This window comes from Symphalangus syndactylus, chromosome 9 (genome assembly GCF_028878055.3).
Source record: "Symphalangus syndactylus isolate Jambi chromosome 9, NHGRI_mSymSyn1-v2.1_pri, whole genome shotgun sequence".
NCBI classification, from domain to species: Eukaryota; Metazoa; Chordata; class Mammalia; order Primates; family Hylobatidae; genus Symphalangus; species Symphalangus syndactylus.
The window spans coordinates 98,846,622-98,874,407 of NC_072431.2; the positions used below are offsets into that span (position 1 = coordinate 98,846,622).

A 27,786-nucleotide genomic window follows, 5' to 3' on the forward strand; every position below is an offset into this window, starting at 1 on the left:
GCATTTTCAGTTTTTTGTGTGGATTTTTTCCTATAAAAATTTAGTGCTTGGATTTTACTTATCAAATCATTTGTTTCTTCTTTCCACATTACCAATTTCTACTTATCTTTATTAATGTCTAACTTCTAATTATGTTTATTTTATTGATTTAATGATGACCTCTTAAGGCAAATACCTAATTTATTTTAATTTTTTCTGCTTTGATAATAAAAACAATCAATGCTATGAATTTGCCTCAGATTACTGCTTGTGGTAGAACTCTGATTTTATATAAAATGTCTTCATCATTATTATTCAAGTGATCTGAATTTGTAATTTTAATTTATACTTTTCTATACTTTTGTTTAGGATGGAGGACCCAGCCCCCAAGTACTGGGTTTGTCATTTTGTTTTGTTTGTTTGGGGTTGGAAAATGTCACTTTTACTTCTATTATTGAATTCAAGTGTTACTGCACTGCATTTGTGTCTATAAAAATGTGGCTCAGTTTGTGTGTGTGTGTGTGTGTGTAGGCCGGGCATGGTGGCTCATGCCTGTAATCCCAGTACTTTGGGGGGCCGAGGTGGGTGGATCACCTGAGGTCAGGAGTTCAAGACCAGACTAGCCAACATGGTGAAACCCTGTCTCTACTAAAAATACAAAAATTAGCTGGGTGTGGTGGCGCATGCCTGTAATCCCAGCTACTCCAGAGGCTGAGGCAGGAGAACCACTTAAACCTAGGAGGCAGCTGCACTCCAGCCTGGGTGACAGAGCAAGACTCCGTTTCAAAAAAAAAAAAAAGAAATTATAAAAGAATCTTTGCATTTACATGTTGTTAGATATTTTAATAAATATTCTAAGAACACTGGCAAATAGCACTCATTTTAATATTTTTCTATCGAGTACATGTTATTAATATATTTTATCCTCTTGTATTATTTTATGCTTGATCTGTAAAAAACTGAAAGGAATATTAAAAGCTCCCCCCTGCCATTTTTTTTGAGATGGAGTCTTGCTCTCGCACAGGCTGGAGTGCAGTGGCATGATCTCAACTCATTGCAACCTCTGCCTCCTGAGTTTGAGCGATTCTCCTGCCTCAGTCTTCCGAGTAGCTGGGACAACAGGTGTGCACCACCACACACAGCTAATTTTTGTATTTTTAGTAGAGACAAGGTTTCACCATGTTGGCCAGGCTGGCCTCAAACTCCTGACCTCAGGTGATCCACCAGCCTCGACCTCGCAAACTGCTAGAATTACAGGCGTGAGCCACCACACCCAGCCAAAAGCTCCCATTTTTATTGTATCCATTTCCTACGGTATTGCCAGAAATATTTCTTGTGTAGTGTTTTGAAAATAACATATGCACATGGAAACAGGGACACATTCTGAGAAATGCATGCTTAGTTGATTTTCTCATTGTTTGAACATCATAAAACGGACTTACACAAACTCAAAAAGTATAGTCCACTGCACACCTAGGCTAGATGATATAGCCTATTCCTCCCAGGCTGCAAACCATGTTGGCCAGGCTGGTCTCGAACTCCTGACCTCAAGTGATCCGCCCACCTTGGCCTCCCAAAGTGTCAGGATTACAGGCATGAGACACTGTGCCCAATTCGATTGTTAATTCTTAAATGAAATTTTGATAAATTTTAAAGGGCTTAATTAAAAATATTTTATTTAGTTTTAAAGTAAGCATTATTAGATTTTAGTATTATAACCCCGATTAGTTTTTGTCTTTATTCCTTGCTTATTCTAGGTCCAACCTTTCACAATTAACCTTCCTTGGTTTTATTACTTGAGTTCAATTTTTCCATACCCTATTTTTATTAATATAGAGCAGTGTTCCCCAACCCCTGGCTTCAGTCCATGGCCTTTTAGGCAGTGGGCCATATACCAGGAGGTGAGCGGTGGATGGACAAACGGGCATTACCACCTAAGCTCTGCCTCCTGTCAGATCAGTGGTGGCATTAGATTCTCACAAGAGCACAAATTCTATTGTGAACTGCACATGCAAAGAATCTAAGTTGTACACTCCTTATGATGATCTGAGGTGGATTAGTTTCATCATGAAACCACCCACCTGCCTTAGTCCATGGAAAAATTGCTTTTAATGAAACTGGTCCCTGGTGTCAAAAAGGTTGGGGAAGGCTGTTCCAGAGTACTTTATTTTGAATAACATCTTAATCAACTTGAATGGTAGTAAAAAGAGCTGATACATAAAATAAGGGATTTACATGTATTAGGCTAATCTTTTTAACAATCCCATGAGATAGATGCTGTTATTATGCTTATTTTTATTTTCTTTAGATGAGGACACAGAAGCATAGAGATTGAGTAATTTGTCTAAAGTTACACAGTTGGCAGTTGCTAGAGTGTGGGACTGGAATCCAGGCAAGCTGCCTCCAAAATTCATGCTCCATCCATGGTCTCACTTACTTGAGGACATTGTCCTGGAAAGGCAGCGGATGATATACCTGGGGAGTCGTGTTATCTTTGAGGGTGACATTATACTGCCCTTGTGCATAAAAACAGTAGGGCTGGGTATAAAATTGTCAGTTCACATTTTCTTCCCCTTCTAAATTATATGTGTATTAATTTATTCCCATCTGCCATTTTATGTTGCTAATGAGATATTTGAAATTATTTTCTCTTTGTAACTAATCTGCATTTTTTTGGTCCAGAAATGTGAGTTAACTCTCATCCCACCGTATCCTTCTACTTTATATATTTTACTGTCATATTTAGATGTTTTCATTTCATTGATGTGCCTGAATTTAGTAAAAACCATTTTTGTTGCAACAGTTATTTATTTATTTATTAAAGTAAAATATATATATTAAAAAATCAAATAGTGCCAAAATACTGTGTCATGGAAAGAAAATTCCCCAAAGACAACTGCTTTTAACCCTTTCCATATGGGATCCTAAGAGTGGCAATGTCAAGAGATCAACTGTTAGTCTGATGGACTTCCCTTTGTTGGTAACCCCACCTTTCTCTCTGGCTGCCCTTAACATTTTTTCCTTCATTTCAACTTTGGTGAATCTGACAATTATGTGTCTTGGAGTTGCTCTTCTCAAGGAGTATCTTTGTGGCATTCTCTGTATTTCCTGAATCTGAATGTTGGCCTGCCTTGCTAGATTGGGGAAGTTCTCCTGGATAATATCCTGCAGAGTGTGTTCCAACTTGGTTCCATTCTCCCTGTCACTTTCAGGTACACCAATCAGACATAGATTTGGTTTTTTCACATAGTCCCATATTTCTTGGAGGCTTTGTTCATTTCTTTTTATTCTTTCTTCTCTAAACTTCCCTTCTTACTTCATTTCATTCATTTCATCTTCCATCACTGAAAGCCTTTCTTCTAGTTGATTGCATCGGCTCCTGAGGCTGCTGCCCAGAAGAGAGTGGGGGCCAATATTCAACATTCTTAAAGAAAAGAATTTTCAACCCAGAATTTCAAATCCAGCCAAACTAAGCTTCATAAGTGAAGGAGAAATAAAATACAGACAAGCAAATGCTGAGAGATTTTGTCACCACCAGCCTGCCCTAAAAGAGCTCCTGAAGGAAGCACTAAACATGGAAAGGAACAACCAGTACCAGCCACTGCAAAAACATGCCAAAATGTAAAGACCATCAAGGCTAGGAAGAAACTGCATCAACTAACGAGCAAAATAACCAGCTAACATCATAATGACAGGACCAAATTCACACATAACAATATTAACTTTAAATGTAAATGGGCTAAATGCTCCAATTAAAAGACACAGACTGGCAAATTGGATAACGAGTCAAGACCCATCAGTGTGCTGTATTCAGGAAACCCATCTCATGTTCAGAGACACACATAGGCTCAAAATAAAGGGATGGAGGAAGATCTACCAAGCAAATGGAAAACACAAAAAAGCAGGGGTTGCAATCCTAGTCTCTGATAAAACAGACTTTAAACCAACAAAGATCAAAAGAGACAAAGAAGGCCATTACATAATGGTAAAGGGATCAATTCAACAAGAAGAGCTAACTATCCTAAATATATATGCACCCAATACAGGAGCACCCAGATTCATAAAGCAAGTCCCTAGTGACTACAAAGAGACTTAGATCCCACACAATAATAATGGGAGACTTTAACACCCCACTGTCAACATTAGACAGATCAACAAGACAGAAAGTTAACAAGGATATCCAGGAATTGAACTCAGCTCTGCACCAAGCAGACCTAATAGACATCTACAGAACTCTCCACCCCAAATCAACAGAATATACATTTTTTTCAGCACCACACCAAACCTATTCAAGAATTGACCACATAGTTGGAAGTAAAGCACTCCTCAGCAAATGCAAAAGAACAGAAATTATAACAAACTGTCTCTCAGACCACAGTGCAATCAAACTAGAACTCAGGATTAAGAAACTCACTCAAAACCGCTCAACTACATGGAAACTGAACAACCTGCTCCTGAGTGACCACTGGGTACATAACGAAATGAAGGCAGAAATAAAGATGTTCTTGGAAACCAATGAGAACAAAGACACAACATACCAGAATCTCTGGGACATATTCAAAGCAGTGTGTAGAGGGAAATTTATAGCACCAAATGCCTACAAGAGAAGATAGGAAAGATCCAAAATGGACACACTAACATCACAATTAAAAGAACTAGAAAAGCAAGAGCAAACACATTCAAAAGCTAGCAGAAGGCAAGAAATAACTAAAGTTAGAGCAGGGCTGAAGGAAATAGAGACACAAAAAACCCTTCAAAAAATTAATGAATCCAGGAGCTGGTTTTTTGAAAAGATCAACAAAATTGATAGACTGCTAGCAAGACTAATAAAGAAGAAAAGAGAGAAGAATCAAATAGATGCAATAAAAAATGATAAAGGGGATATCACCGCCGATCCCATAGAAATACAAACTACCATCAGAGAATACTACAAACACCTCTACGCAAATAAACTAGAAAATCTAGAAAAAATGGATAAATTCCTGGACACATACACCCTCCCAAGACTAAACCAGGAAGAAGTTGAATCTCTGAATAGACCAATCACAGGCTCTGAAATTGTGGCAATAATCAATAGCTTACCAACCAAAAAAAGTCCAGGACCTGATGGATTCACAGCCGAATTCTACCAGAGGTACAAGGAGGAACTGGTACCATTCCTTCTGAAACTATTCCAATCAATAGAAAAAGAGGGAATCCTCTCTAACTCATTTTATGAGGCCAGCATCATCCTGATACCAAAGCCGAGCAGAGACACAACCAAAAAAGAGAATTTTAGACCAATATCCTTGATGAACATTGATGCAAAAATCCTCAATAAAATACTGGCAAACCAAATCCAGCAGCACATCAAAAAGCTTATCCACCATGATCAAGTGGGCTTCATCCCTGGGACGCAAGGCTGGTTCACCATACGCAAATCAATAAATGTAATCCAGCATATAAACAGAACCAAAGACAAAAACCACATGATTATCTCAATAGATACAGAAAAGGCTTTTGACAAAATTCAACAACCCTTCATGCTAAAAACTCTCAATAAATTAGGTATTGATGGGACGTATCACAAAATAATAAGAGCTATCTATGACAAACCCACAGCCAATATCATACTGAATGGGCAAAAACTGGAAGCATTCCCTTTGAAAACGGGCACAAGACAGGGATGCCTTCTCTCACCACTCCTATTCAACATAGTGTTGGAAGTTCTGGCCAGGGCAATCAGGCAGGAGAAGGAAATAAAGGGTATTCAATTAGGAAAAGAAGAAGTCAAATTGTCCCTGTTTGCAGATGACATGATTGTATACCTAGAAAACCCCACTGTCTCAGCCCAAAATCTCCTTAAGCTGATAAGCAACTTCAGCAAAGTCTCAGGATACAAAATCAATGTACAAAAATCACAAGCATTCTTATACACCAATAACAGATAGAGAGCCAAATCATGAGTGAACTCCCATTCTCAATTGCTTCAAAGAGAATAAAATACCTAGGAATCCAACTTACAAGGGATGTGAAGGACCTCTTCAAGGAGAACTACAAACCACTGCTCAATGAAATAAAAGAGGATACAAACAAATGGAAAAACATTCCATGCTCATGGGTTGGAAGAATCAATATCGTGAAAATGGCCATACTGCCCAAGGTAATTTATAGATTCAATGCCATCCCCATCAAGCTATCAATGACTTTCTTCACAGAACTGGAAAAAACTACTTTAAAGTTCATATGGAACCAAAAAAGAGCCCGCATCGCCATGTCAATCCTAAGCCAAAAGAACAAAGCTGGAGGCATCACGGTACCTGACTTCACACTATACTACAAGGCTACAGTAACCAAAACAGCATGGTACTGGTAACAACAGGTGCTGGAGAGGATGTGGAGAAATAGGAACACTTTTACACCATTGGTGGGACTGTAAACTAGTTCACCACTGTGGAAGTCAGTGTGGCGATTCCTCAGGGATCTAGAACTAGAAATACCATTTGACCCAGCCATCCCATTACTGAGTATATACCCAAAGGATTATAAATCATGCTGCTATAAAGACACATGCACATGTATGTTTATTGCGGCACTATTCACAATAGCAAAACAGAGATATAGATCAATGGAACAGAACAGAGCCCTCAGAAATAATGCCACGTATCTACAACCATCTGATCTTTGACAAACCTGACAAAAACAAGAAATGGGGAAATGATTCCCTGTTTAATAAATGGTGCTGGGAAAACTGGCTAGCCATATGTAGAAAGCTGAAACTGGATCCCTTCTTTACATCTTATACAAAAATTAATTCAAGATGGATTAAAGACTTACATGTTAGACCTAAAACCATAAAAGCCCTAGAAGAAAACCTAGGCAATACCATTCAGGACATAGGCATGGACAAGGACTTCATGTCTAAAACACCAAAAGCAATGGCAACAAAAGCCAAAATTGACAAATGGGATCTAATTAAACTAAAGAGCTTCTGCACAGCAAAAGAAACTACCATCAGAGTGAACAGGCAACCTACAGAATGTGAGAAAATTTTTGCAACCTACTCATCTGACAAAGGGCTAATATCCAGAATCTACAACAAACAAATTTACAAGAAAAAAACAAACAACCCCACCGAAAAGTGGGTGAAGGATATGAACAGACACTTCTCAAAAGAAGACATTTGTGCAGCCAAAAAACACATGAAAAAATGTGTTTTCCTCTGATGGCCACATCACTGGCCATCAGAGGAATGCAAATCAAAACCACAATGAGATACCGTCTCACACCAGTTAGAATGGTGATCATTAAAAAGTCAGGAAACAACAGGTGCTGGAGAGGATGTGGAGAAATAGGAACACTTTTACACTGTTGGTGGGACTGGAAACTAGTTCACCATTGTGGAAGTCAGTGTGGCGATTCCTCAGGGATCTAGAACTAGAAATACCATTTGACCCAGCCATCCCATTACTGAGTATATGCCCAAAGGATTATAAATCATGCTGCTATAAAGACACATGCACATGTATGTTTATTGCGGCACTATTCACAATAGCAAAGACTTGGAACCAACCCAAATGTCCAACAAGGATAGACTGGATTAAGAAAATGTGGCACTTGCCAGGCGCGGTGGCTCACGCTTGTAATCCCAGCACTTTGGGAGGCCGAGGCGGGCGGATCACGAGGTCAGGAGATCGAGACCACGGTGAAACCCCATCTCTACTAAAAAATACAAAAAATTAGCCGGGCGTGGTGGCGGGCGCCTGTAGTCCCAGCTACTCGGAGAGGCTGAGGCAGGAGAATGGCATGAACCTGGGAGGCGGAGCTTGCAGTGAGCCGAGATTGCGCCACTGCACTCCAGCCTGGGCGACAGAGCAAGACTCCGTCTCAAAAAAAAAAAAAAACAAAAAAAAAAAAACAAACAAAAAAAGAAAATGTGGCACATATACACCATGGAATACTATGCAGCCATAAAAAATGATGAGTTCATGTCCTTTGTAGGGACATGGATGAAACTGGAAAACATCATTCTCAGTAAACTATCGCAAGGACAAAAAACCAAACACCACATGTTCTCACTCATAGGTGGGAACTGAACAATGAGAACACATGGACACAGGAAGGGGAACATCACACTCTGGGGACTGCTATGGAGTGGCGGGAGGGGGGATAGGGGGGAGGGGGGAGGGGGAGGGATAGCATTAGGAGATATACCTAATGCTAAATGACGAGTTAATGGGTACAGCACACCAACATGGCACATGTATACATATGTAACAAACCTGCACATTGTGCACATGTACCCTAAAACTTAAAGTATAATAATAATAAAATTTTTTTAAAAAGATTTGTTTTTCTTAAAAAAAAAAAAAAAAGAGTGGCAATGTCACCCTGATGTTTCCTAACCTAGGATTTGGCACTATTCATTGTTGGTTTTGCTAAAACTTGCTCACACTTTCATGAACACCACTGCTTCTTACCCAGTTTGAGCATGCCATCTATTTTTCTCTTTGGTAGAAAGTCCCCACCCTTTTCACCAGTTTTTCTTCACACTTCCCATCAACCACTTCTCAACAGCTATATTTTTATCTTCAAAATACTCGGTTTGCTAATATTTCTAATTTGCTATGCGATCGGAATTGTCTCCCTATTTGTCTCATTGTTGATTCTCAAAGCAGAAAGCCAATCAAGAGTGTTTACGTTGTTATGGCTACATACATGTGTCTCACAGCCGGGCCATAGTTTCATCAGATGGCATTACCTTTTCCATATGTCCACTGTCATCAAATATTAGATACCATCGGGTTTAAGACTCATTATTTTATAATGAGAAAAAAATAACTATCTACCAATTAAACTAAGACCTGTCATCAATTATAACATGTATCTTGATTGCAAGGATGACAAATTGGGAAAAATCATTCATCTTATAATTGATGAAATACTGGGGTCAACTCCTCTCTTGCTCACTAGAGTTCTTGACCTGGAGGCACAGCCCATTCCACAGTCAGTGTTGATGTTCTCATCCATGAGCCATGCGTCTCCCAGATGCAAGGAACTCATTTTCTAGATGCATAGCACAGCATTCAAGAGTGTGGACTCTGGAGCTAGACAGGCTGAATTTGAAACCTGGCACCACTTTGAACTCTATGAGAAACTGAGGCACATTATTTAACCTCTCCGTGCTTGTTCCTTCATCTAATACACGGAAATAGTAATAGTGCCTACCTTAAAGGTTTAAGAATTAAATGAAGTAAAGCATGTGAAACACTTAGAACAGTACCTGTCACAGTGTGTCTGTATTTGTTAAATATAATGACACTGCTCTGTGAGTGATCTCCTTGCAGGCTTCTTACTGCTTAGGAGTGAAATTTAGTGTCCTCAATCTTCCTCCAAAGAAGGAATGGGGATACCCAGCAGGGAAACAGTGTCCTCCAATGAAATCTCTTCATCCATTTTTTTCTTCTCTCTGCAACTTGTCCGCTCTTTATATTCATGATGGCTGAAAGGTTCAATGTTGTGGAACTGGTTCCTACAAATTCCTTAGAAAACTGCATATATATGCTTGACACATATTGACTTTGTATCTGATATATGTCTTTTTTAGAACCCCACTCAAAACTTAAGACATTAAGAGTCCAACTGCAACCACCTCTTACATCTATGTAGTATTTCTTGGATCCGTCTTCCTTGACATTTTGTTTATTATATTCATTTCTTTTTCTTTTCCACTTAGTTCTTAAGTAATTTCTCACACATCTCCTAGTTTTCAGTCATTTTTATGTATGTACCAGTCTGTCTCTTACTAATTCTATTGAATTTTAAAAATTATATTTTAATTTTAAAAATGTAGCTGGGCATGGTGGCATGCGCCTGTGATCCCAGCTTCTTGGTAGGCTGAGGCAGGAGGATCTCTTGACACTAGGAGTTCAAGGCTGCAGTGATTTAGGACTGAACCACTGCACTTCAACCTGGGCTACAGAGTGAGATCCCCACCTCAAAAAGTAACTATATATATATATGTATATAAATTTTTATTAGCATTTTGCTATACCTCTTGTTTTTTGTCTGCTTTACATCCTTATTTTTTCAGTCTACTTAAAGTTATATTGTACCACTTCATGTAAAATGTAGAAATCTTGTAGGTATCTTTGTTCATTTACCAACTGCCCCACCCTGTATGCTATAAATTGTCAAGTATAACATCAACATATGGTATACAACACCACAATACCCTGCCCATCTTTTGTCTAAAGAACTTCTTTAGCAATGTTTACAGTACATGGGTGCTGGTGATGAGTTATTTTTGTTTGTCTGAAGGATATTTTTGCTGCATGTGGATTTCTGGCTCATAGTTACTGTCTTCTGGTCTCTATTGTTTTTAATGAGAAGACTTCTGTCATTCAAATCTTTATTCCCCTGTATTCAACATGTCATTTTTGTGTGCCTGCTTTAAACATTTTCTTTTATCTTTGATTTCTATCAGTTTGATCCTAGTATTATTTAGGCGTAGTTTTCTTTGTAATTTCTTTGTAATTATCTCCCTTAGAGTTTGCTGGCTTCTTGAATCTGTAAATGTAAATCTTTGAGCAAAATTAGAAGATTTCCCACCATTATTTCTCCAAATATTTTTTTTCTCGCAGTTTTCTCTGTCCTTTCCCTCTCAGACTGCAACTACATATATATTTGACCTTTGATACTGCCTCACAGGCTTCTGAAACTCAGATAAGTATTTTCTATAATTTCCAAATCTTTTTCCTGATCTTTGGATTGTTGGATAACATCTATAGATATATTAAAATCCACCAAGTCTTTCTTTCATTGTTTCTGATGTAATGTTAAATGAATATTGAATTTCAGAAATTATAGTTTTTATTTACAGAATTTCCATTTTATTATTATAATTTTTTTTTTAGATTTTCTATCTTTTCATTCATTGTGAGCATATTTTCCTCTACATCCTTCAGCATAATTATAATAATCTCCCTATCTGCTGATTAGAACATCTGGATTTTCTCATGGTTTGTCTTCATTAATTGCCATTTTTCTTGAATATGAGTTATGTTTTCTTATTTCTTCATGTGTTCTATTATATTTTTATTGTTCCTGAATATTGTGAATGGTATGTTGTTTAAGGAGGCAGGGAACTTGGCTGGAATCAAACCCCAAATGAAAATCTCAGTTCACTTATTTTAGTCTTAACAGATTCTTTAAGTCCTTTCCATGTGTGTTTGGTTCAACAGTTAGCTAGAGATTTGAATGGATTTAATTCCTAGAATGTGGAGATTTTCCTCCTTGGTTCTCTCCTTTCTGTGATTTTCCTCCTCTTTTCAGCTATTATCATTTCCTCAAATTTTATATTCTGATTTTTTTTTAACTCGTAAGACTGATAATTTTTTTTTTTTTTTTTTTTTTTTTGAGACAGAGTATCACTCTGTCACCCAGGCTGGAGTGCAGTTGACAAAATCCAGGCTCACCACAACCTCTGCCTCCCAGGTTCAAGCAATTCTCCTGCCTCAGCCTCCTGAGTAGCTGGAATTACAGGCGCCTGCCACCATGCCCAGCTAATTTTTGTGTTTTTAGTAGAGACAGAGTTTCACCGTGTTGGCCAGGCTGGTATCAAAATCCTGACCTCAAGTGACCCACTCACCTCAGCCTCCCAAAGTGCTGGGATTACAGGCATGAGCCACTGCACCTGGCAAAGACTGCTACTTTCTATTAGAGTTTTAGGACGGTGTCAACTGGAGCCAACCCTCAAAATAAAAAGCTTTTAAAAAACAGGACACTCACCCAGTGCCACTCCTTCCTTCTATGTGTTAAAACCCCCTCCACATTCTGTTCACTTTTGGTCACTCTTCAGTACCTTTATGTAGCAGTTTTAAAAATATTTTGTCCAGAGTTTATGATTATTCTCTGTGGTAGGGTTGGCTCATTAGGAGTTACTTAGCATCACAAACAGAATCAAGCATTGTGTATTTTATCTGAAAGGAATCTACTCATTGGAGATGGTTCTCTTACATAGATGCCATGTCCTCATACAACTCACTGAGAATATTAATTCCTAAAGATTTGTCATGCTTTTTTGTAATCATTCTTTTTTTAGTGGACATTTATTCTGAATAACTTCTGATTTTTGAACTGCTAAATCTTATAATTTTGCTTGGTTTGATGATTTTATAAGGTGACAGGGAAGGCATATCTTGTCCAAGTTGATAGCTAAGTGAGATTCTCTTGGAAATTTTTACCTTATCATGTTAGTATAGTTCTGCAGTAGACTCATCTTTTTAACCCCTAGATGGGCTCTTTACCTAGAACTGTCTGCAACTTCGCCCACAAAGTATCCCACACAAAGTCCTAGTCTTACAGAATATGAATGATAGACTTCTCCTCCTCTTCTTCCTTTTAAATAGCGCTATTATATATTTCCTTTTTTTCCTTATATTCCCTTGTCATTTAAGTGACATTTTACTTTTGGGGGGCTCAGGGAGGAGAGTGTATTTGTGGCCTTGGGTCCCAATTTTCTATATAAAGTCAATTTGTTTAAATTCGATTAGGAAATGCTTAAACATAATTTTTCTGCTAGTATGCAGAGTATTGCCCATGAGCAGAGGCAATACAGTCTTAATATCGGTTTTTAATGAATTTTAAAGGTATTTGAAGAGTTCATCATATACCTTCATCTATGTGTTTAAAACAACAATTTACTGTCTCCTGATTCTGTGGGCTGGCCAGGTCAGTGTGGTTTTGTCTTGGATTCTCTCATGTAGTTGCATCAGATGGCACCTGGGCTAGAGTCATCTGAACGTCTGGGCTGTACATCAAAGATGGCTTATTCACGTGGAGCTCATGCAGCACTGTCCACCAGAGAGTCCACGCGTGGCATCCTCATGTCACTTGGGCTTCGCACAACATAGGGGCTGGGTTCCCAGAGGGAATGTTCCAAGGGGAAATATCTCGAGAGTCAGGAAGCAGCTGAGTGAGTGGTGCTGAAACTAGCACAACATCACTACTGCTATAATATTTTGGTCAAAATAGTCCATGTGCTTTCATCTTTAAAATGAAGTAATTGTTTTGTACTTTGAGAAAAAAAAAAGCATGTATACATATCTCAAAGTGATTACACACACAGTTATCATATACATATGATAATTTCCTTTTCCCATTAATTGAACTAGTTTTACATATTTATTATCAGTCTTACGTTTGTTTCAGTTAACAACACTATTTTTGAAAGTAACAAAATCACATTTGCTGTACTATAAGTCAGATTTTATCCATTAGGCTCTCCTTCACCTACCTTACTTTGCTCTCTCAATTCGAGATGAAATGTAGATTAGTAATTTTTCTCTAACTTCCCAAATAATTTTTTGGAATGATTGGGGCGACTTACATGGTATTAATTGACCTCTTAATAGAATGTCAAGGAAGGCAATTCCTATTGGCAAGGGGACCTCCAGCTTCATTGAGAAGCATTCAATTAGATGGGAAACAGATGCTTATTTTTGTCTTATAAGCCTCAATGCAGGTTATGTGGTAATTACTTCGAAGAGCAGGATAACAATTTATGTAATCAGCAGGACCCTATAATTACTAACGCATAATTTCTAAACAGCATTTAGCAAAATAAGGCCCATACATACACTTTGTAATGAAAAAGATGTGTTTGACACAGCACTAAATTAAATTAAAAATTTGCATATTTTCTTTCAGGAAATGCATGAGCTTCATCTGCTGTATTTTGCTGGACGAGTTCTGCCTACTTCTAACTTCCTTATAAGACTATGGAAATGCTGAATCACAGTGACAACTGAATGGGGGAATGAAAACCAGGAATAGAGAAGGGTTTCCTTCTCTGTTATTAAGGATGATAAAGCATCATTCTGAGAGAAGACTTGCAAAGCTACATCTAGGGAACCTCTGTCCACTGAGAGTTTAACATTAAGATTATACCAAATTTAGAATGCAAGGGCTAGCAGAGAACTTAAAATTATCTGCACTTATTTCTTTATTTCAGATGGAAAAACTGAGACCCAGTTAAATGAAACGGCATGTGCACTATGAAGCAGTTGGTAGAAGGAGTGAAAAAGTACCCCCCTCCCCACAGTCAGGCTCAGTCCCATGAAATTCATTCCACTATGGTAGTCAGATCATATAGTTAGTGTCAGACAAGGCACGCACACCATTAGCCCCAGGGATATTGAATGTTTCTGTGGTCTTTTAAAATTTACATGTACATTTGCATTGCCAGTAGGTTTTTTTGCTTTGTTTTGTTTTTTGAGACGGAGTTTTGCTCTTGTTGCCCAGGCTGGAGTGCAGTGGCATGATTTCAGCTCACTGCAACCTCCATCTCCTGGGTTCAAGCAATTCTCCTGCCTCAGCCTCCCAAATAGCTGGGATTACAGGTGCGCACCACTGCGTCAGCTAATTTTTTTGTATTTTTTGTAGAAATGGGGTTTTGCCAGGTTGGCCAGGCTGGTCTTGAACTCCTGACCTCAGGTGATCCCCACGTCTCAGCCTCCCAAAGTGCTGAGATTACAGGCATGAGCCACCACGCCCGGCCTGCCAGTAGGCTTTTAATATCTCAGAAGATGCATGAATGTAGAGTATCTTCTAGAGATAATTTAAGTTCTGTACATATTAAGAAATTTAAATACCAGTTATTTACATTCTGAAAGACCATTGATGAGATCACACACCTTGATGAATTCTTACCTACAGTTCCTGAAGTCATGTCAAGAGGATTACCAGTCTCTTCTTCAAAGCTTTGGACCTAAGATACCAAATGCATCAATGTCATTAGAAATTTTGTCAAATAAATTCACTTATTTTAATCAACATATAATGAGACTGGCAACTGATAAGAGGGATAAACATGAGTTCCTGAACTCAAATAACTTGCAATCTGCTGGCAGGAGGTAGCGGGGACAAGGTACCCATGATGAAGATTCAAAGAATTAAAGAAGTTGAGGAAAGGGGAAGATCACCTCTGGATGGCAGGATCAATGCTTCTTCTGGAAGATGTGCATTTGAAAGAAATTTACATAGTAATATTTCTATTCTAGATTTTCTTTTTTTTTGCTTCCAAAGAACTTTAAGTATATTTGGAGAAAGTTAATTAGGACTTGATAAATTTATGGAGAGTAAATCAGAAAATTTAGTTGCTATATAGTGCTTAGACATTTTAAAAAATTTTAGTTTCCAAATTGCTAGAAGAAAATTTATTTTTGAAATTTTTAAAGAAATGAATAAATACTTCTGTACTGATGAAAATAAAGTTATCGTTAAACAAAATAATGCATATTACTTCTAAAATAGCAATACAGCTAATTATAGAAACTGATACATAGAAAAAGAAGGTAAAAAAACAAGGCTGGGCTTGATAGCTCATGCTATAATCTCAACATTTTGGGAAGCCAAGGTGGGAGGATCACTTGAAGCCAGGTGTTTAAAACCAGCCTGGGCAACATAGTGAGACCCCATCTCTACAAAAAATAAAAAGAAGGTAAGAAAACAGTTACTGTTACTCCAAAAACATTTTGGAGTATTTCTTTGCAAGTTTTCTTTGATATACATTTTTCTGGATATTGTCATGTAGTCAAATTTTTTCTCTCAAAAATTTGAAGGCAGAATTTTTATTCCACATCATAAGATTTCTTTGAAAACATCATCTTTAATGACAGGACAATAGGCTGTTCTCAGGAAGAACATTAGTTTACTTAACAATTCTCCCACTTTTGGAATGTTTTCTAAACTTTGCAATTAGAAATAATGTTGAGGTGAATATTCTTGTTCATAAATCTGTTTCTACATGTCATATTACTTATTTGGAACTGATATTTGAGTACAGAAAGCTGAATCAAAGGACATGAACATTTTAAACATTGTGGTATATATGGCCAAAAATGACCTCTAACCCAGGAATAGACTAGGGACCATGAGGATATAGCTCAACTGTAATAAGAAGAAATATTTAATGTCTCTTTTTAATCCTTCACATCTTTTCTTTTCAAATAAGTTACTTTACACTTGTAATCTATTAGACATACTTCTTAGCATTAATTTCACTGGTGTTGGTAACTCAAATCAGTGCACATTATATGCATTTTTCAAGTGTAATAAAAAGTTTTTGCTATGACCATTATCATGGAGAAAAATCCACTTAGGGCAATGTGAAGCACAAGTTTGTCTTTTGAAAAAAAAAGGAAAAGCCCCATTAATTTAAAATGAAAGCCAGGTGTATTCCTGGGCTATTCCACCTGAGCCAAACTTATTAATTAATAAAAAATAAAATAAAGAAATAGTTATAGCTTTTGAAATATTCCCCACCTAATCAAGATGTTGACTGGGATTGTTTAATAATATGGTTAATGTTCTCACATGTGACTTCTAGAGAATAGGATGCTTATATGCAAACAGGAGAGAAAGCTAAAAATTATTTATTATGGATATGAAGAAGCATCCTACCTTGAGTTTACAATTGCACAAATTTTACGAGTATCAAATTCACTTAACGTATTTAGGAATTTAAAAAGAGAGGGGGCTGACTCAATTTTACTAAGTAAAATTAAACAAAAAAATGTTGATTTTTCCATTAAAAAATCTATGCACAATTTTGTTGAAATTATACTTTTGAGAAGTGAGACAAACATTGCCAAATTCAGCTTTTAGTACGACTTTAGGGAAAGCATCATTGGTTGATCTGGAGGCAAAATTTGGCCAATCATACTTGAAATTCTGATAGCTAGATATTTAAGTACATTGGCTCTTGTTTTAAATGCCATGAAAATCTGCCAATTTCACACATATTTTTCATTTCTTATAATTGGATTTTAAAATTTGACATTGAAAAATAAATATTAAATCTGGCATAGGCTTCTGTTTAAGATGCAATCTACCCAAGCTTCATTTACTCATCCACTGGTATTGAGTGAAACAAATATTTTTTCCCCAGTGAGAATGTAATATTTTATATGCACTTTTTATTAAAATGAAATTCAAGTAGTGTGTTTCTTTTTTATCATTTTTAGGACTATCTCTGCCTTACATACACATACAGTCTCTCACACACACAAATCCTAGAATATAATAAGACTGTAAACAAAGACAGCTATGAAGTTTGACAGAATATTCTTTTTCTATGAAAGCCATCCTTAGATTAAATTAATATTGTCAAATTCTTTGGATGTTTACTCAATTAACAAATATTTACTAAGTACCTACTATGTGCCAAAGAAACATGTGAATTTGTTTTCTTTATTTTGGTGTCTGAGTGTGTTTCTACTCTCTCCCCAAATATATACTAATATGTAGTATTTTCTTGAATAATTGTAATTTAAAAATTCTTGAAAGTATACCAATCAAGGACTAACATTCTTTTCTTATTTATTTATATAAAATTTATCAAATCTGATAAATTTGATGTTTGTCTATCCCTGTACTCTGACATTTCGATGGCATACTAGGAACATTATTTTTCTTTAAATCAGTCTAGTTTGAAGGAGAAGAAACTTCAGAGACAATAGAGTCTGATGAGGCTTGACAATGGGTTGGAGTTTGGTGAAACTTTTTGTTTGGATCCTAGCTAATAGCAGATTGATTTGACATTCTTTTTCTTTTTTTTTTTTTTGAGACAGAGTTTTGTTCTTGTTGTCCAGGCTGGAGTGCTGTGGTGCTATCTCAGCTCACTGCAACCTCCACCTCCAGGGTTCAAGTGATTCTCCTGCCTCAGCCTCCCGAGTAGCTGGGATTACAGGCACCCTCCACCACACCCAGCTGGTTTTTGTATTTTTGGTAGAGACAGGGTTTCACCATGTTGGCCAGGCTGGTCGAATTCCTGACCTCAGGTGATCTGCTGCCTCAGCCTCCCAAAGTGTTGGGATTACAGGTGTGAGCCACCACGCCCAGCCAACTTGACATTCTTTATAGTAATTTAACTATTGGCTTGGTAATTAAATAATCTTTGCAAGATTAAGTTTTTTAAAAATCCTTTTTTTAGCGCCTTCTCAGTTTATCCTCAAATCAGGGCATTTGACTAAAGGTATGTTTTTTCCTTCCTTTTATTATTGTTATTCATTTAAATGCTACTACTTGAATTCAGTTTAACATTTTAAGGTTCTTTAATTTTTATACAAGACATATATGTACACAAACATATATACATATACATAGATATTAGGAACCTTAACATCTACATATTTTAAAGTAATTTTTATATCTTTCTGGGATGCAGCTATGCCAATAGGCATATTCACCTGGTCTATCCTATTCTTCTTTTAAAATTATGGTTAAGTCTTACTTTCTACGAATTTCTTTATCTTCTCAGTCCCAGGCTGGCTGAGAATGCCTTTACTTGCTCCTGGAATACCCGAAAATATGTCTGTATAGTGATGTAAAGTGTTTCTGTAGGGCTGGCTCTGTGCCTACCATCTTATGGTTTCAGTGCCCATCCCTGCCACTTCTCTGTGGCTCCCTTTTCAAGGCAGATTCTGTTACCATTTCTGTGCCTGGCACATAGAGGGCTCCATGGAGAAGTAAGCCCACTTTGGAATTTGCATGTAAATATCCTGCCCTACTTTTAGATAATTTAGATGAAAGCAGAAAAAAGCCTTGTTCTTCCTTTGTAATTACTTATTTGTAATTATACTAAATAACACAGTTAACAACAAGTTAACTCCCAATCCTAGCTGCCATTATGAATAGACAGATGAGTGGATATGTATACGTATTTTTTGAAAAGAAAAAAAAAAACCAACTCTGAGAAGTACAAGTGAGAATGTCACCTAAGTGAAGATAAAAACTAGTGTAAATGAATGAAGGCGGGGATGGAGGAGCAAAGAACGTGTGTGAAATGAAGGTCAAACTATGTGAAAATCAATACATCCCAAAGCAAACAAATAAACATCACACTAACATCCTAAAATCAAAACCATACCCAAGTCCCTACAGCTTTGTCTGAGGCCCTGTGTTAGGCATTGTGGGGGAAATATTTCCGACACACACCCCCGGCCCTAAAGCAGCTGAGAGTCTTTTTGGGGAAACAGCGTTGAAACACACTCAATCTCTAACATAACGAGCTCATGCTGCTAAAGCCATGAGAACACAGAGGAGAAGTGGTTAAGGCAAGTTTCACTGAGTGGGAAGTAGTTGAACTGATCCTCAAAGAAGATAAAACATGAAAAGTTAGAGAATAGATAAAAAACACACATACAGGTACATAAAACAGTTGAGCCAAAGCAAGTCAGAAATGACCCATGGATTCAACTGTGAGCAAGAAAAAGGCAAGACACTGGAGCAAGCAAAGGCTGGTTTCCTACTAGCTTATTTCCTACAAAAGCAACTAGAATGACTTTAAACCACTAAACTGACTCAGAACACTAAGATGTAATGCTGAGGGATTAAAAGATGAAGTGGTGAAATGAGGGCTGGAAAACAGGGGTGTCATAGTGAAGGTTATTTCCCTTAGGAGGTTGGGTACATTGGTGCAACACTGACCTCTTCCATTTCAAATGAGTCTGGTCCTTTGCCTGCAAGACGAGACAAGCTCTTGAGCTTGTTAGTCTGAAAAAAGTTCTCCTTCTGAGTTCTGCCATTGACTGACCCCTGAGACACACAGGAAGGAGAAGCCTGTTTGGCCGGCATAGATGAGCGAGGCCACTGCTTGCTCAGAAGACCACGAGAAGGATAAGGTAGCAAATCATCACAGGCTTGGAGAGACTGATGTTCTACTGACAGAGACAAATGATTTTGCTTGTGGTTGATTGAAGTTGCTGCTAGCTCTGCTCCATACTCCCATAGTTTTGTAAAGTGGATAAAAACTTCATCTTTCATCTTGAAGGACTCCGATGCCTCTGGGTTACAATCCCTCCCGATGTTCTGTTTTGAAGCTCTCCTTAAGAGTTTACCCATTCTTCTTCGATGCTGTTTGGAGGCACTCACTGAGGTTCTTTGCACACTCTCTCCTCCAGCTTTCTCTTCAGCTCTGTTTGGCAGGATGCTGACATCATTCAGCAGAGATGAGAAGGCATTGGTCACATGGTCCAGGATTTCCAGCTGTCGGAAACGACCTGCACAAAACAAGAAACATGAAATTTTTAGATTGGGTCTTTTTTGCTGAAACCGTATTAACGTAGTAAAAACTGAAGGGTCAGTTAACATGAAATTTTCAAGATAGGAAGGACATTAGGCTCTTGAAACAAGTTTTTCCCAGTATATGCCATTACTATTATGGAGATGATTTCCCTGTGTAATGAGATTTTGCTGTGTTATGGGGAAAGTGAACAGCTTTTGTATTTAGTTGAATACACGTAACTATTTAGATTCATATATGCCTATAGTTTTTATGTGTTAGGTATTAAAAACTGTAGGCATCGGTGAATCTGTATACTAACATATATTAAAGAGTGAATCCAGTGCTATCAACATGAGGCTACCTGAATATTCCTCCATAACTCTATGTGATGTGTATTCCTACCATCACTTACATCATCCCTATCCATACTGTCACCTGATAGTGTGGAAAGATCATGGCATATAGAGTCAGAAGTCCTGGATCCAAATCCCAGGTCAACCATTCACTGGATGTTTGAGCTCAGAATAAAATAACTAAGAGCTACACAGTGCTAGACCCATGCCAGGCACATAGTAAATGGCCAGTCTTTTCATCTCTCATGTATTTTTCACATCTGTCATGAGGACTAAAGCAAAATTGTGAAGACACAATGCCATGTAAGTGTCAGTTGTTAAAATAATGATTATAAATGAGCAAGACTTACGAAGGGGATATATTCTCCTCAGTCTTTCCAGAGAAGATGGTCATTAGTGTAAAACCCCATTGGCCTTCAAAACAAACCAGCTTATCAACCTGTTAAGCCTTTCTGAATGATCTGGCCTTTATCATTTGGGTCATATGCAAGTACAGTATTGACTTCATTAGCATGTGGAAGAGACCTAATGCAGCAAGGGCTAAAGTGAGAACATATTGCCAGTTTGAAAAAAAAAAACATGGAAAATATTTTTGGTATCTCAAGATAATAAAACCATTGTAATAAAAATGGAATATTTTGTTTTTATTACCCAGCCTCCTCTTAATCACAGTGATAGCATGTGGGGTTGCATAACTCAGCGAAGGTCAAGGACCACATAGGTGGGCAAGGATGCTGTTTTTTGTAGTGTTTGCACCATCACAGCAATGTCCCTGACTCTCATGAGCCAGTGCCTACCTGTTTCTTTTACCTAAAAGAAGAAGTATTGACTAATCATCCTTCTACTCCAAAAAAAGTGACAGATTTCTCACAGAGGACTGTGATATTTTTCCAAGACCTATAGGAACTGTGGGGTTCTGGATGTTTCAGAATAATTCTGATTACATTTCCCCCCTAAATTAAGCTGTATTGAAACTGAATCTCTTTTGTGATCCAGAGGGTACAACTGAATGATAATTCAACTTTTATGATTGCTTTACATCCATCCACAGCAGGTTTTTAAATTTAGACTAAAACAAAACCTACCAATTTAATTGGTTAAGTCAATTCAGAGAACACAATAGTCTGAAGCATTGGATAAGTGTTTTCTTTTATTTTTGCCTTTGGGTAGATTGAACAATGGACTAATTGATTCTCATGTCCCAAGTTTAAATGTTTGTATTGACTTTGAATGAGATACAATCTTCCATTCTATCTGCCAACCAGCTTTATTATTGGTAGTTTTATATTTGACCTTCTCTGCTTCCTTGAATCAAGTGTTATGTTGTAGAAACAAGAATGCACCAGGGATCACAGAATCAGGGGCCAACTCCTAGTTTCTCTATAATCCATATGTCAATTTCATTTGTGAAATATTTACTTCATAGCAGCTCAAATGCTATTCAAATATTGGTAAATGACATTATTCTCCTGAAATAAAGAATTGATCAAAGAATTTGCATCTCTGTGCTGCTTGTGAGAGGAGATAACAAGGAACAACATGAATTGAGTCTAAAAGGTAAGGAAATACTACATGCAAAACCTTCAGCTTTACATACTCTTTTTTAAAAAAATATAATTCCTGAAGTTTTGAGACCCATTTTACCCACATGAAAACAGAGAAACAGGAGCTAAAATGAGAACTCCAAGCGAAGTCCCTGTTCCAGATAATTGCTTGAGAAAAACACTTTTGTCTCACATGACTTTCCTTTTAGTGAATTTGTTTATTTAAAAGAATTTATTTGAGAATCAGAATTTTGTCATTTCCCCCCTCCAGAATTCCTCAAACTCTGTACTATAGAGGAGGTCTTCCTCAATGCTTCTCCAAGAGGCCTTTTGTATTTAAGCGGTTTTGAAATGCTGCACTGCATCCCCTCTAGGAGGCTGAAAGTCCACCTTAGCATATTAAATCAATCCTGCAGTAAATAAACCTATTAAGCTGCAAAGCATCTTTCCCCCAAAATAGTAAGCCAAAACTGAGCACAGTATAGGCACCCCCAAGAAAATGCTTAGTAATGTCCTAGAGAAAAGGATTACATTGATCACCAGCTGAAGAAATATAGCGACATGCCTGATTAGCTATAAGGTTTAGACATAGTTAAATCAGGTGGCATGGCAGATTAATAACTGTCACTTACAGCTCAAGGTATAAATGATAGTGTTCTAAATCTCATAAATGAGGAAATTAGGGTTTCACCTAATGATTCATGATAATCCTTGTCAGATTCTGGTTTCTCTGCCTCCTGGGTGTGTGGCTATGGTACATATTAGTGCTGCTCACCATTACTGCCAGCTTTCCTCCTTCTGGGCAATTGGTAGGGTTGTACATTCCCACCCACTTGGAGTTAGGTGTGGCCATGTGACTTATTTTGGCCAATGAAATGTGAACAAGACCCGTCGTGTGTAAGTTAGGAGCAGAGGTTGTAAGAGCTGAGTATCATTCTCCATTTCTACCTTTCCCTATCATTGCAACTTGTGAGGTTCCAGATTAGAGGCCGTGTTCCTGAGTGAGGACAACATGGAGGAAATAGATACTCCTTTCTCCAAAACATACACACCAACTCCCACTGGACATATAGGATGACCAAGAAATCCATCTTTTGTGTGTGAAGTCACTGTAATAGAGGGTTTGTGTGCTACTTCACACAATCTCCTCGCCTACACTGTGGCCCATCTGCTCACTCATTGCCGATGCTGAGATGCGAATGCCACAGGAACCTCACTTACCGTACAAGTTGGGGTTCTCAATATCCATTCGCTGCTTTTGAGCTTCAAGAAAAACACGGATGTTGATCCCTCTGGCTGCTGAGCCACAGCCAAGGAATCTGGGTGGGATTTGCGTGCAGATGTCTGGCTCATCAGCACCAAACCCCAGATCTAAGAGAATCTCCACTGGATCTTTCTCCCAAAATTCCAGCCATTCAGGAATGCTGTGGTAAAAATATGAATATCTTTATCCAGAAACAGTTAACCCAACACCATTTTTTTCCGGTCACCTCATCCACCCAATCTCCCAGATATTGAGTGAAAGAGGATCCTAAACAGACAATGGTGCATTCACTAGCATTCCTGTGTACTTATTTAAAGGACTGACTGGCACGCCCACTCAGGGATGCTTGCCTGTACTTAACATCCAATACTATGAGTTTACTTAACTGGCTTCCCATTCCACAACAGGCACGTGAGAAATTAGACAGGGCAGGGAGACTGCGGGACAGACACCAGCCAGAGGCAGTGCACTGACAACCACAAACAAGTGGTCACTAAAGGCAAGAAATGAAACAGAAAAAAAAAAAACAAAAACTGTGAACAGTAGACTCAAAGAAGACTATTTTAATAGAGCACCAGTCTGTGGCATCCTTAGCAACACAGATCTGTCCAGGATATCATTAAATGCAGACTACAAGGACTGATGTTTACAAATAATGATTGTAAGTCCCTAGGTAGAATTAAAATGTGTTCCATATTATTTTTGTACTTTGCTAAGAAACAAAAAATGCTTTTATCAACTTGTTGTAGTCACTTTGGCACTTTAAATGATAAACATCAATTAGCTGGAAATCACATTTGTAATTTTTATTAAAATTATATATTTTTAAAATTTGATTTGTATGTATATCTAAATTATTTAATTTTATTATAATTATATACATATTACAATTCTATATTTAATTGTATTATTTATAAATATAAATAGTTACATTATGTATGCCAATTCACGTCTGAACTTCGCCTAAGTTACTAAGCTAACCCAGGAGACTGTGGGAGTCTTTCATGGATTCCATGGGAATCAGACCTTTTGATGAGATTTCACCAGGGTTGCTCAGCTCTTTTGTTGAAGTTTTTGTTTGCCTTTTCTTTACATGCAACACTAATGAGCCTATTTGAGATAGTTTAGATAATTTTACTTCAGTGACTTCATAATTGACATCGGATCAACTACAATTCATTTACTTAGCCGTTTACACATTCAACAACAGGTACCTGTCTCACTGGGGATGCCCACCTACCAGATACAACCAGCATCATGCTCACACTTTCTTTTTTTTCTTTAATTATTTTGAGTCTCCTTTTTTTTAACTAATTTATTTGTTTTTAATTGACAAATAATAATTGTGTGTATTTATGGAGTACAGTGTGATGTTTTGTTCTATGTATACATTGTAGAAATATTCAATCGAGCCAATTAAAATACCCACTACGTCACTTGTAGTGAGAACATCTGAAATAATATTCTTTTAGCGTTTTTGAAATCACAATAAGTTAATATTAACTGTAGTCACCATGCAGTGCAATTGATTACTGAAACTTATAATGTGAAGTGGAGATGGCTCTATTTGGATATCTTAATCATGGGATTAACAGAGGAATCAGGAATGCCAATCACTTGATCACACTGACACAGACACCTGAATATAAAGAGGTTCAAGGAAGAAAAAAATTCTGGTGAGAAATCTAAAGTTGCGTGAAAGATTTAATCTGTTATCATATTGACTTCACTGTACAAATGTTTATCCTACCCATTTATACATATATTTATTGAATATCTGTCATGTTCTAGGTTCTATGCTAGGTACACGTGGCACAAAAATGAACATAGTTCCTGCTTTCCAAAGGCTTCAGTCTCTTGACCAAGAATATAAGTATTGATTGGTCATTAAACATATTTTCATATCATCATGAAAATATCATTAACTTTTTAAGTAATACTTAATAGTGGAAGAAATTAGATATACTGACTTTGTTAAAAAAATTTTAATAGTACACATAATGCTTTCACTCCCCTCAGGTATTACCCCCACCAATCCTAATCCTCTTCCAGTTAAATCTATGTGTATCCTTCCAGACATTTTCCTATGCAGTTATATACATGTTTTACGGTTTTCACTTGTTTGCTTTATTTATAGTAACCTACTCTATGTACCTTCCTGCATTTTGCTTTTTTTAATCTTAAAAAATATGGCACATAGATCTTTCTAAGCCAGTATGTATATGTCTACCTATTCTTTTTATCACTATATGGAATTCTGTAAAATGAACTGGCCAATCATTTATGTGGCCATTTCCCCACTGACAGATATTTAGTCTGTTTCCAATTTTACTAACTCTTTTATATTGTTATTGCAAGATGGGGTTTGAAAATATTTTATTCATTCTCTCATCCATTCATTCAACAAGTGCCTATTTATAATTTCATGAAATCCATTGTTGCACAGAATGATTTCTCTAGATGAAAAGCACCTGGAAATTACATACCTTTGTGGTACAATTGCAGCAGAATAGGAAGAGTTGAAACTGGTCCCTCTGGATAGGGTGGGAGTTTCTGAAAACTGATGCAAAGATCTACAGTTGGGAAAATACCAACAATGAGATGTGTTGATTTAGATAGTCTCCTGGGAGGTCATTGTGAATCTTTTCCTTCCAGAGCAAACATCTGCATTTCCTCTTAGTCTCTAATAACCCCATAATGGTTACACCTTTGCAGAAGAGAGCTTGCAGTGGAGGAGCTGCTCCTGTTTTCAAGAGTGTTGTATTACAGAAGGTGTGAGAATTTAAGCATTAGGTGCCCGCTAGTGCTCATTATGAAGGTGACAGAACGTCTCACTTTTGACAGATGGCATATCATTGGGGAACCTTTCAGGAACACAGCTTTGCTAGGCACCAACTTTCGGGAAGAAGTTAAAATTATATGCTGAAAGAAGTACAGCCAGCCGTCACTGAAGTGACTCTACATTAATTCTCATACTAGTGAAGGATTTCATATCATATGGCTAACACTCTCTAAGTGCTGTCTCCAGGGCTCCTGCAGCCATCCATATGCATTTCTAACAAACTCCTTTACTATGGAAAAAATGAACATCACTACCCAATAGGCCTGCTTCACAGATCATTTGAAAGTGCTTCAAAAGAGAGTGGAACCCTGTCATAATATAGTTCAGTTTTATACATATAGCTCAGCTATACCATGGATCACATCTAGCCCCATCAAATATAATAGCCAGTTGGCATATATTTAGAATTTATTAAAAATACGATGCAGATATCAATGTTCCCAAGGAGAACAAGTTATCCTACTTGGGTTGCTGACTTTGTTCTGGCTATATTTGGTAAGAATAGCTGGGCCAGGCACGGTGGCCATGCCTGTAATCCCAGCACTTTGGGAGACCGAGGCGGGTGGATCACAAGGTCAGGAGTTCAAGACCAGCCTGGCCAAGATGGTGAAACCCTGTCTCCACTAAAAATACAAAAATTAGCCAGGCGTGGTGGCAGGTGCCTGTAATCCTAGCTACTCGGGAGGCTAAGGCAGGGAACTGCTTGAACCCAGGAGGTGGAGACTGCAGTGAGCCGAGATCGCGCAACTACACTCTAGCCTGGGCAACAGAGAGAGACTCTGTCTCAAAACAAAACAAAACAAAACAAAAAACAATAGCTGGGCCCTGTCCTTTAATTGCTTCTGTTCTGTAAGGTTGAGAAAGTGTGTTTTTCTGGATAATAAAAACTCTGGTGTTAACAGAGTTGAGCTACTTGAGCCTCAAGGAGAGGCAGAAGATACCTTTTCACTTATTGCCCCACCTCAGTTTTCATTAGGCCTGCCATAATTTATTTTTCCTTCTTCGCTTGAGGGCCACACCTTATTTTGGAAGGTGCAGCAGAGCAACCCAGAAGCAGCCTGCCCTTGGATCCAAGGAGAACCAATACAGAGTCACTGTTGTAATAAAGCCTGGAAGCATGAGTTGGTCACAGAACCTGGCTCTCATTTTCCTCTTCAACAAAACGAGAGTTGCCTGAGAGATTTCTATGGTCTCCTATAGTTCTATGATTCTATGAGTAGCAAAAACAACCAATCCTGCAAGGAGAAAAATCTATGACAAATAGCATTTTGGGGTGAATTTGTGGCAGCAGGGGGATGCAGTACTGCAGATTTGGTTTACAAACTAGTTGGAATTATCCTGAAAATGCGAGGGTGACAAAAGTGCAGGAAGGGGGTTCCTAACCTGAAAGAGCTCATAGTCTATTCCAGTGGTTTTTAAAAAAGTGTGGCTGAAAAAGTCATCTGAAGGACATGCGCAAATGCAGACTTCTGGACCCTACCTCCAAATGATCTGGTTCAGTAGGTCTAGGGTGGGGATTGGGAATTTGCATTTCTATGAAGGTCCCCCATAATGCTAATGCTGGTGTTCTGGGCACCACACTTGAGAATTAGTATTTCCTCTAATGAAGAGACTCTCACTGCTTTCCACCTAACATTGGAAATTATATATATTGTTGTCCAGTAAATAGAATAATAATCAATTACATTAGCAAAATGAAAATATTGAATGTAACTGTTTTATAAACAGGTCCTTATGAACAGTTGCAGTACAGTAGA

At 37.7% G+C, this 27,786-nt stretch overlaps 1 protein-coding gene and 1 long non-coding RNA gene across 2 annotated transcripts in view; one reads left to right on the forward strand and one right to left on the reverse strand.

The window, feature by feature from the left end:
• The window catches only part of LOC134731444 (uncharacterized), a 115,120-nt gene extending 98,163 nt beyond the window's left edge, over positions 1 to 16,957 (forward strand). The window contains exon 3 of the long non-coding RNA XR_010113720.1: positions 13,669 to 16,957. This is a non-coding gene — a long non-coding RNA (uncharacterized lncRNA). The remainder of the gene's footprint in view (positions 1 to 13,668) is intronic.
• The window catches only part of ITPRID1 (ITPR interacting domain containing 1), a 115,005-nt gene that overhangs the window by 51,164 nt on the left and 36,055 nt on the right, over positions 1 to 27,786 (reverse strand). Inside the window, exons 6-9 of the mRNA XM_063609698.1 lie at positions 25,674 to 25,760; positions 23,145 to 23,347; positions 19,450 to 20,021; positions 14,671 to 14,728 (exon numbers count right to left, since the gene is read on the reverse strand). Coding sequence (XP_063465768.1) covers positions 14,671 to 14,728; positions 19,450 to 20,021; positions 23,145 to 23,347; positions 25,674 to 25,760 — 920 coding nt within the window. The remainder of the gene's footprint in view (positions 1 to 14,670; positions 14,729 to 19,449; positions 20,022 to 23,144; positions 23,348 to 25,673; positions 25,761 to 27,786) is intronic.